Below are 12,116 nucleotides of genomic sequence, written 5' to 3' on the forward strand. Positions count from 1 at the left end.
AAACAATACATCCCATATCCTCCACTTTATAGTCTGCTTAATATTATTTTCCTAAAACATATGTTCTACTCAACACCTTAAAGTGCCTTAAAGTATGAGGCACAAATGTCTTCTCCTGAACAAGACTACCTATGCTTTATATCAATAGCATACTTTCAAGTACCTCTGGGTAAACTGACATCACTCAGACATAAGTAGAAGAATTCAAGCCACTAAAAAAACATGTCCACCTCTTATAACTAGATGACTGATCCCCAGGATCCTGCTTAAACTGCAGTGATTTGACATTGGAGAAATCCAAGGGGCATTGTTTATATTATTTAGGCTGTCAGGACACTGCGCACATAAATTAAAATCTGCATGGCCAAATTCTCCAACCCAGATCCATCTTTTTCAGGCTACTTCTTTCTTGGCCTTTCAGGAACAAGAGTTGCTAGATTATTGCTCATCTCTATCTGTTGGCACTTTCTGAGCTCCTGTTGTGGTCAGAATCAGGGCACTTCTCTTCATAGAATAACAGAGAGATATGAAGATAAATAATACATAAATATTTGGCTTAATGGACAATGTTAGAATCTAATAATTTCCTTTGCAGACTCCAGATCCCAACAAAAACAAGTTGAGTTGGGACGCCTGGGTGGCTCAGTTGGTTAAGCAGCTGCCTTCGGTTCAGGTCATGATCCCGGCGTCCTGGGATCGAGTCCCACATCGGGTTCCTTGCTTGGCAGGAAGCCTGCTTCTCCCTCTGCCTCTGCCTGCCACTCTGTCTGCCTGTGCTTGTTCTCGCTTCTATCTCTATGACAAATAAATAAATAAAATCTTAAAAAAAAACAAAAAACAAGTTGAGTTAATAACTGCATCTCCTTTTTCAGGGATTCTATCTTAACAAATATGTTCAGTTTGGCCAAGAATGGACAGTGACACTTACTTTAAAAAAGCCATATGGAGACTCTGTGCTCTTTTACTAGGTCACTTAGCACACTTTACATTTGTATTCTTTGGTGCTTCCTGACCTCAAGAATAGGAGACCAGAAGGACACTAAACCATTCATTTCCTTATCAACTTCCTAAAGAGAAAACTTCACTTCATTGCTTGGCTGCAGTTGTGAGAAAACTTACACATTTCAGGATGGGAACTGGCCTGAGGATCCAAGTGGTGATGGTCTCATATCATTGCAGGGGTGGGGTGCCTGGGTGGCACAGTTGGTTAAGTGCCTGACTCTTGGCTCAGTCTTGGCTCAATCTTGGCTCAGTCATGCAATCTTAGAAGGGTGATATGGAACCCCACGTCGGGCTCCATGCTCAGAGTGGAGTCTGCTTCAGGTTCTCTTCTTTCTCCCTCTGTCCCTCCTACTCATGCATTCTCTCTCTCTCTCTCTCTCTCCCTCTGTCTAAAATAAATAAATCTGTTAAAAAAAAAAAAGAGAAATTGCACTGGCAACATTGATAATTAAAACAAGCAAAATGAAAGGCATTGGCATTCTCTCATGGCCATCTGTGACTTCTTTGTGCTGGTACTTAGTGTTCAGAGGGGAACTGGATGTTTGAATTGGCTCTCAGTTTTGCATGAAAAGTGAAGAAAAGCATTTTTCTACTAATACCTGCTTGTATTTTTTTTCTCTAAACAATGTGGTTAGAAGTATAATATTAAATCATTTTAAATTCCATTTCTATGCCATATTTCATTTCATATATTTAACACCTTGAAATATAATACCTTAATTGTGACATTACATTTACTATCTTGAGCCAAGCATTCTTTTTTTGTAGTGGTAACCTTAAACCTTTAATTTTTAATAGGATTCCCAGATTTTTATTTTGCTATGAGAAATAATGAAACATGATCTGACTTGTTTTAGTTAAGTTTCAAGATTTTGTAAAAAGAAATAGAAGTGATTTTTATTTCCTTTTAGATGTTACAATAATTGTGCAGTATGATCAGAAATGCATGTAATATTCATGACCAGAATAAAAGATTATAAACATTTTAGGGTATGAATATAACAAATATATTAAAACACAGAAATCATAATTATGTTGAATCACATGTAATGCTATCTTTAGTAGTATAAAACATGGTCAAATTTTGACAAGTTTATTTGGCTCAACGTATATTAGGAGATTTTCTATATTCCTGCTGCCTAGTTTTATTAAGATAAAATTGTGTGATAGTAACTCTAAGTGTATTAGACCTTAGAAGCATATGTAAGTCCTTCTCTGTTTTCACTTAATGCCAGCTTTCAGGCTATTTGACTATGCAATAAGTGTATCTTAAAATGGTTATGAATAGAAGAAGGAAAATAATATTAACTAATTTAGTTACTTAAAATCAAAGTTCAGTAATTTTAAAAACCCAGAAATTATGGTGAAGAAGTCGTTAGGACTATGAGTTAAACCACGTTTGGGGGATTATCTGTATTTACTTACACGTTCTACTCTGTCTCTTATCACCCAATATAATGGATATTTAAGTAGGATGTAAAAAGAGTATGTTTTCAGATAAGATCAAGATGATATTATATTTTTAGAATATAGCTAAAGAAAGAAAGTGCTTTGCTATAGGCTGAGTCCTTCTCGGGCTCAGTAGTTGGTCATCACAGTTGTCACCGGCAGTCTGTGTGACATGAGCAAATCCTTTAACCTCTGTGGAAACATTTTTTTTGGTGCACTTTACCAATGACTCTTAGTGTACACACAAAATTTATACTTCCTTGCCAATAATTTGGTGGTTCCCAGGAGCCCACTCAGAGGCTGGGAACCATTGGATTACAAAAGCTCTGTTAACCCTTCTTGGTTTCACATTCTAACTCTTCTTTTGTTGCTGCTGTAAGAGTTGTTTGTTTGTTTATTTGTTTGTTTTATTAATTTATTTTTAGAGAGAGAGTGTAAGAGAGAGGACAAGTGGGAGAGGCAGAGGGAGAAAGAGACAGAATCTCAATCAGGCACCTCCCTGAGCAGGGAGTCCAATGCTAGGCTTGATATCATGACCTTGAGATGATGATCTGATCTGAAATCAAGAGCCAGATGCTTAACCAACTCCATCACCCAGCTCCCCCTACTTTTTAAAAGACTCTTATCAATCTAAAAGGAATCAACAATTGAGGAAAAGCAAACAAACTAGAAATCTGAAAACATGAAATTGAGACTAACCACTCAAGCTGATAATTATGTATGAGTTCTTTTCATTTGACTGGTAGCCAGAAACCAGAGACAGTGAAATTGATGAGCCAGTGTGTCCTACTGGTGTTGGCTGTAGTGTGAAAGGAAATAATCCAGATAATTGTTTAATTGGATGCTACTTAAAAGAGAAGCTGGAACTCCCCAAGAATCATGGTCCAGAGTAAACATCTTTTCAATCATATTGGTTAAATAAAAACCCAAGGATGTTGTATTGATGGCCAGCATTTTTGAGGTTCAATACTGAAAATATTCCTTTTAAATATTCCCTGCCAGTTCTTGTCAGGCTCTGTCAGTTTTACTTTTCAATGTTAAGTATTTTTGGATGATAATTTTCCAATATTTTACTTGTAGTGGAAAAAGAAAATAAATCAAATCCTTAGCTACACAGTTACAGAAGGATAATATTCAAGAGCTTCCTATGAGAGGCAATTCATACAAAGGTGACACAGATCATCATAAGACAGCCTGGATGAGAATCATTTTATATCATTTATATTTTACATTTTGTTACTTATAAAGTCTGTAACCCAGGTGAACTTTCTGTGACTCAGTTTCTGCACTTGTAAATTGGGGGTGGTGATAATAGGGTTGTAGTAAGGATTATACAAGTTAATTTGTGTAAAGTGCTTATACCAATGCCTGGCAATTATAAGTGGCACAAAATGCGAATAATGTTTGCTACCATTACTGTTTCTTTTGTAGCAGTTTCACATAAAAAAAAAAGTGTTTTTGTATATTCTAACTGAGTCATGACTCTTTTTAAAACTGGTGTTCTGACTGAATTATCACGGAATGGTAAAGTCTACAAGTCTTCTTTACCAGAAGCGACTGAGAAAAACAAACCATGTGCAATACATTTCCTTCTATAGCTCTATCTAGAGAGGGAGCTAAATATAATTTTGGAGGTGGAACAACCAATTAATGTATTTCAGTCACTCTTTTTCCTTTCTTTTTTCCAATTGCTTGAGACTTTATTTTAAGGGCTCTTTCTCTGAGCTGTATGCCTTCATATTTAATGATTGCTATTTTAATTCTTTTCATAGTAGTAAATATTAAATATCAGGCAGAATACTTCCTTTAATTTCTATTTGGAGTAATAAAATATTACCAGTAACTTTTTCCTTGATATCTGTAGCAATACTCTATCAAAGCAGAAGTACTTCATAAAGCCAGGAAAACTTCTATGAAAAGTGCTTAGAGTATTATATATTGGATAATTGAAAATATATCAAATAAAACAAATATCCAAGAGATGAACTTGGGAAGCTTTCACACAACGGGCATGATAAATTTGAAGTACCAAAAAGTTTTAATGATTAATTTTAATGATTGTATTCACAATGAGATTATTAGCATGAATAAGAATAACTCTTTTGTAAATCTTGAAAGAGGTGAGGTTTCCGATAGCTTAGCAAACACTTATTCCAAACTTCCAGATTTTGACACCTAAAAATGTGCCTTTGAATATTTAATTTTACATTATCAGTTTATATATTTAGACTAATGGAGTAACTAATTAAGACTAATTAGAGTATGAACTCCTGTGTAATCAACTGTCCTCACAAAATGAGATCCAGGTATATCTCAGGAAAAGTACAGGGGTGATATTAAAAAATATTAAACTGTAGATTTCTGGAGAAGGTGGTGGAGTAGGAGGATCCTAAGCTCAGTTCATCTTATGGATATAACTAGATAACACCCACCTCAGTGTGTGTAACCCAGAAAATGACCTGAAGACTGGCAGAACAGACTCCACAACTAAATATAGAGAAGAAGCCACATCAGAGAGGTTAGAAAGGGTGGAGATGTGGTCTGGGGCCAAAGGGACCTGCATAATTATCCCTAAGAGGGAGTGACACAAGGACATGGTGAAGGGAGAGGAGCAGATGCTCACACCAAGCACCCCAAGCACCAGGGATCCAACTGGGGAAGAAAAATTTCTATAACATTTGTCTTTGAAAATCAGAGGGGCCTAACAATCAGTAGGACTTAAGATCTGGAACATTAAAAATCAGTGGGCTAGGCTCTGGGAGGACAAGGAGGGCAGAGTCCCCACCTATAAAGAGACAGCACAACAAACAGTCCTGCTGAGATATAGCAGAGCCTGGGGTACACAGGCAGGGGATTTATTTACTAGTCTCAGAGCATGTTCTGGAAGGACAGGGATCTTTGGGAGACTCCTCTAGGAAAAAAAGAACTGTTAGGCACCATTTCCTTCCATGGTCCCCCAGCCTAGATATATGGACACTTTCAAGAACCAGCACAAAGCAATACTCTCCACCTAGCTTGCTAATAGTGCCTACCACCCATGCTCACATCTGTGGATCTGACCCCTCTAACCCAGTTGGCCTAGCAGGAGTTTACCCTGATGGCTGCAGGTCCCCTTGCTCAGTAGATGAGGATGGACTTTGGTGGCACCACATGTTATGCCTCCTCCAACATGCCTTTGGTCACAGCCCATTCAAACTGATGCCACAAGATTGGCAGTAGGCAAACAGCCCCCCAAAAGCCAATACCACTCCAAAGTCTCCTACCACCAGGAGAGGAGAAAATAACCACACATATTAATCTAACTATAGGCCCTTCCACCAGTGAAAGTTTCTCAAAGGACAGCACAGGTAAAGCACCCTGTAGTTCAGTGCTACTGCATTTCTGGCAAATGCTTGATCTGACTTAACTCCAGCCCAACGCTGGCCCACTAAAAACACAGAGACCCAACCCTGTCCACAATAGACAAAGCCATTGCAGATGAATGGATTGAAGGCAGATGTGGCTCAGCTAAAACAGTAGGGCCCATGCAGCATGCACAGAGGATTCCCCTGAAGTTCTAGGTTCTGGTGAACAAGGGACACTGCACAGCAGGGCAAGACCTCTTCCTCATAAGGCCACTAAACTCAAGTGCAGGAGATATAGCTGACTGCTAACACACAGAATCAGACAGAGTGTTAGACAATATGAGGAGACAGAGGAATGTGTCTCAAATGAAAGGACAGGACAGAATCACAGCAAAAGAGCTAGACAAAATGGAAATAAATAGTAATAAAGTAATGGTCATAAAGATATTTGCTGGATTTGAGAAAAGAATGGAAGACCTCATTGAGATCTTCAACAAAGAGATAAAAAACATAAAAAAAATTTTTTTTTAAAAAGAGATAGAAAATATCAAAAAGAACCAGTCGCAGATGAAAGACTCAGTAACTGAAATTAAAAATACATTACATAGAATAAATAGTAAGCTAGAGCAAAAGAATGGATCAGTGACCTTGAGGACAGAGTAATAAAAAGAAATCAAGTTGAACAAGAAAGACAAAAAATAATAACAAATGAAAATAGACTTAGGGAACTCAACAACACTATCAGGTGTAATAACATTTGAATTATAAGAAACTAGAAGAAAAAGAGAAAGTAGGAAGCAGAAAATTTATTTGAAGAGATAATAGCCAAAAAGTTCACAAATCTAGGGAAGGAAACAGATATCTAAATCCAGGAGACACAGAGAGCCACCAAAAGAATCAGTCCAAGAAGGCCCAATACCAATAGTCATTAAGATGACAAAAGGTAGTGAGCAATAGAGAATTTTAAAAGCAGCAGGAGAAAAAAAAAAAAAAAGTCACATACAAAGGAAACCCCATAAAGTTTTCAGCTGATTTTTCAGCAAAAACTTTGTAGGACAGATGGGAATGGCATCATATACTCAAAGTGTTGAGAGGGAAAAACCTGTTACCAAGAATAGTCTATCCAACAATGCCATCATTCAGAATAGAAGGAAAGATAAAGAATTACCCAAACAAAAGTTAAAGGAATTAATGAGCACCAAATCTGACCTACAAGAAATATTAAATATTTGTCTGTCAAATAAATAAATAAAATCTTTAAAAAAAAACACAGAAAAGTAGGAAATACTAAAGCATTTGAATTAAGTATATCTATAAAAATCAGTCAAGAGAATCACAAAATAAAATGATGTAAAATAGTACACAATATACCTAAACATGGAGGGGAGAGGAGTAAAGAATGAGTTCAAATTTAAGTGACCCTCAATTTAATATAGGCTTCTAGATGCATAAGATTTTATATATAAACCTAATGGTAGCCACAAATTAAAAAACAACAATATGATAGATATGCAAAAAATGAAGAGAAAGGAATCTAAGTATATCACCAAAGAAAGCCAGCAAACTGTGAGAGAAGAGAACAAGAGAAGGAAGGAACAGAGAAGAAGTACAAAAACAGGTAATGAAATGCACTAAGTACATACCCATCAATAGTTACTTTGAATGTGAATGACCTAAGTGTTCTAAACAAAAGACATTGGTAATGGAATGGATAAAAAAGCAAGAACTATCCATAAGCTGCCTACAAGGCAATGCGGATTGAAAATGAGAGAAGGAAAATAATTTATCATGCAAATGAAAGTCAAACTTCACTATTTGCAGATGACATGATACTATATAAGGAAAACTTTAATAACTTCACCAAAACACTACCAGAACTGATAAATGAGTTCAGTAAGCTCGCAGGATACAAAATAAATATATAGAAATCTGTTGCATTTTTGCACTAATAATGAAGAGGCAACAGGGAAATTAAGAAAATCTCATTTACAAATGTACCAAAAATTAAAATACTTAGGAATAAACTTAACCAAGGAAGTGAAAGACCTATACTCTGAAAACTATAAAACACTGAAAAAAGAAATTGAAGAGAACACAAAAATTAGAAAGATATTCCATGCTCATGGATTGGAAGAACAAATATCGTTAAAATGACCATACTACCCAAAGCAATGTACAGACAGATTTAATGCAATCCTTATCAAAATACTAACAGCATCTTTCACAGAATAAGAACAAAGAGTCCCAAAATTTATATGGAACTACAGAAGACCCCAAATAGCCAAAACAATCTTGTAAAAGAACAAAATGGGAGGTGTCACAATCCCAGATATCAAGATACACTACAATATTATTGTAATCAAAATAGTATGGTACTGGCACAAAAAAAAATGACACATAAATCAATGGAACACAATAGAGAGCCCAGAAATAAACCCAAGATTATATGGTCAATTAATCTTGGGCAAAGGAGGCAAGTATTTGCAATGGAAAAAAGAGAAGTCTCTTCAACAATTGGTGTTGGGAAAACGGGAGAGCTACATGGAAAAGAATGAAACTGGACTACTTTCTTATACCATATACAAAAATAAACTCAAAACGGATTAAAGACCTAAATGTGAGACCTTAAGTCATAAAAATTCTAGAAGAGAGCACAGGCAGTAACTTCTCTGACATTGACTATAGGAACATTTTTCTGGATATGTCTCCTGAGGCAAGGAAAACAAAAGCAAAAATATGCTGTTGGGACTACATAAAAATAAAAAGCTTTTCCACAGCAAAGGAAATAATCAACAAAACTAAAAGACAACCTATCGAGTGGGAAAAGATATTTACAAATGACATATCTGATAAAGGATTAGTATCCAGAATATATAAAGAACTGATAAAATTCAACACTAAAACCCCCCAAATAATCTAATTATAAATGGGCAGAAGAAATGAAAAGACATTTCTCCAAAGAAGACATACAGATGGGTAACATGCATGAAGAGAGGCTAGACATCACTCATCTCAGGGAAGTGCAAATCAAAACGACAATGAGCTGTCACCTCATTCTTGTCAGAATGGCTAAAATAAAAAATTCAAGAAACAACAAATGTTGATGAGGATATGGAGAAAAAGGAACCCTGGCTCACTGTTGGTGGAAGTGAAAGCTGGTACAGTGAACGTGGAAAACAGTATGGACAGTCCTCAAAAAAATTAAAAATAGAATTTCCATATGATCCATGATTACTTGTTATTTACCCTAAGAATACAAAAACACTAATTCCAAAAATATGTGCACCTCTGTGTTTATTGCAGCATTATTTACAATAGCCAAATCGCAGAAGCAACCCAAATGTCCACTGATCGATGAATGGATAAAGAAGAGGTGGTTTATACCTATACAATGGAACATTACTTAGTCATTATAAAAACAAAACAAAACAAAACCCTTGCCATTAGAAACAACATTTATGGATATAGACAGTGTAATGCTAAGTGAAATGTCAGTGAGAGAAAGATACATACCATAAGATTTCACTTGTGGAATTTTAAAAACAAAACAAATAAAATAGAGACAAACCAAAAAAGAGACTCTAAACTAGAACAAACTGATGGTTATCAGAGGGGAGATCAGTGGGGGAATGGGTGAAATAGGTGAAGGGGATTAAGAAGACAGGTATCATGATGAGCACTGCATAAAGTATAGAATTGTTGAATAGCTATAATGTACACCTGAAACTAACATAACCCTGTATAGTCACTATAGTGGAATTAAAAAAAAAAAAAAAAAAAAAAAAGAGGCAGATCCAACTGGAATGTCTTTCTGGGCACTTATTCCTTTCACAATGTCTGATCCTTGGATGAAATTCTGGTCATAGAGAAGCCATCTCATCCTCATAAAGGTGAAAGTCTTATTAAGAAGAGAGGAGAAGGATGATAAAAGGAGCATTGTTCTGACTGATAACTATTGGGCCAATATATGCTATTCAGAGATATCTTATTTCATGAAATATATAAACTTTTTACTTAGGAGAAAGACAAAAAACAAAAAACAAAAACAAAAACAAATTGACTTAACCTGGAGAGAAATTTGTTTAAAATCCCTTTATTCTTATGTTTTACCATATAGTATTTGCTATTTCTTTCTACTGAATTATAATAGTTATTTAGGATTCCTCCCATGCTTAATTAACCCATTTGGATTTCTGGAAATGATCAAAGGTATTCTAAATGGTAGCTGAGATGATCTGTAATTTATATTTTGGAGATCATGTGTGAAATTCTTTTGATAGTTTGCAATTTAATAAAATTAGTAAATTGTATTAGAAATTTTTACTTTTCAAAAAAATTTTAGATATATCTTTACTATTTAAGGGGGGGTGGTTAATCTAAGAGGGGGTCCATTATTTTCATTCTATCAAAGTATAACTTGTAACAAAATAAGTTGTGAAAAGGAAACTCAGTATTTAGGTTTAGAAATCTGCTTTGTTCAACTTAAAAGAGATGGTCTAGGGTGGTCCATATTACTCTTTTTGTATCAATTATTATCAGACATCAGAGGGCAAAAACAGTTAATTTCCAAAATGGGTTTGTGTTCTTCTAAGGTGTTATTTCACTTCCATATTTTTTTTTCCATTTTTTCTTCTCTCTTTTTTAATTTCCTTTTTTCCACTTTCCTTTTCTTCTTCTCTTTTTCCTTCCTTTCTTTCCTTCCTTCCTTCCTTCCTTCTTTCCTTTCTTTCAATAAAGATTATTTTTGAAATAATTACTCTTTTTTATTTTCTCCTTTACAATTCAAACATGATCAGGTATGTTCAGGGCGGCATAGCCATGGACTTCTCATAGTTCCAAACAATATCCAGATACCAAGATAGCTCTGCAAGCAGAAGCTAAACTACATTATAGGCAATTCTCTGGCAGATTAAATTTTTGCACTTTCATTTACTTTTCACATTACACATTTCAGATTTACTTTGAATGTCAATATTAAAGACTAATTTGAGGAGCTCCTGGATGGCTTAGTTAAGCATCTGCCTTTGGCTTAGATCATGATCCCAGGGTCCTGAGATGGAGTCCCACGGTGGGCTCTCTGCTCAGCAGTGAACCTGTTTCTCCTTCCGCCTTCTGCTTCCCCTGCTTGTGCTCTCTCTGCCAAATACATAAATAAAATCTTTTAAAAAATAAAGAATAAAGCCTAATTTAAGGACCTGATTTTTATAAAAATCTTAATTGTTACAACTCCCAAAAACATTCGTTGACTTCCATATGATATAATTATATAAGATTGTATGGGGGTTAGAAAGATAAGAGATAATGTTGGGCCTCTAGTATCTTATAACAAGGAATGGGTAATCAAACATGGTATGACCTGGACAGGTCACTAGGTCATCTATGACCCAAGACCTATGAGGAGAAATGGCTACACTGTTGGCATGTAAGAGTGTTCCATGGAACTCCTCAGGCTGTGAGGATTATGATGGGATTGGTCTAACTAACCCTTTCTTTTATAGGACAATAATAGAATTCTAAGACTCAACTCAGTCACTCACCATCTGCGTTATGCTCTTACATAGGCATGTCTGCTACCTTCAGTAAATTAGGCACATGTAATGAGAGCTACACACCAGTGTTCTCTTGGGGACACATATTGCACTAGCCAAGGCCATTTGTAATATTGTTGTGGATAATTATTTGTTCTATAATCATTATCTTAATGTTCTTACGGGAAAATCTTGGGGTGGATGTTATCATACCTTTTTTTCATTGCTTTTGGAAGAAAGCACTTCATTTACTTCTTTGTTCGCCTTCATTTTGGCGAACATGCCTTGGCAAAGGGTACTTGGCAAAGGGTACTTGGCAAAGGGTAGGGCACTGGATTCAGCACAGATCGCATGCAGTCTTCCCTGTCTACGTCATTAGGTCTAATGTTCTTTAATGAACGTCTTGTTCCTTGCAGGACTGTTCTCTTTACTCTGACTTCTGTGGTGGTACTTGTCATTACAACGGACTGGATCAGCTGGGATAAGCTGAATCGAGGTTTTTTGCCCAGCGATGAAGTTTCCAGAGCATTCCTGGCCTCTTTTATCTTGGTCTTTGACCTCCTTATTGTAATGCAGGTAAGTGTTTTCATGTTTCCCTTCTCTCCCTAAAGCCGCTCTATGCTTTGTTACCAATATAACTAACGCTGTATGTATATACAGTGAAAACTCCACAAAGCTAAAGAAGTGCAGAGTTTACAGTTGCTATTGATGGGGTCTTCTCTGGCCATGGTTTCATCAGTTTTACTGGGAGGATATGCCAGCTGGGCTTTTATGAAAGGAGCACCAAAAATCC

At 35.9% G+C, this 12,116-nt stretch overlaps 1 protein-coding gene across 4 annotated transcripts in view; it reads left to right on the plus strand.

Annotated features, from left to right (window-relative positions):
* TMEM117 (transmembrane protein 117) overlaps nucleotides 1-12,116 on the plus strand; it is a 476,788-nt gene that overhangs the window by 384,101 nt on the left and 80,571 nt on the right. For all 4 annotated transcript variants that reach the window (XM_059404805.1, XM_059404806.1, XM_059404807.1 and 1 more), the window contains one exon: nucleotides 11,740-11,899. In XM_059404805.1, the coding sequence (XP_059260788.1) occupies nucleotides 11,740-11,899 (160 nt within the window). The remainder of the gene's footprint in view (nucleotides 1-11,739; nucleotides 11,900-12,116) is intronic.

The sequence above is a fragment of the Mustela nigripes genome, chromosome 6 (genome assembly GCF_022355385.1).
Source record: "Mustela nigripes isolate SB6536 chromosome 6, MUSNIG.SB6536, whole genome shotgun sequence".
Lineage (NCBI taxonomy): Eukaryota > Metazoa > Chordata > Mammalia > Carnivora > Mustelidae > Mustela > Mustela nigripes.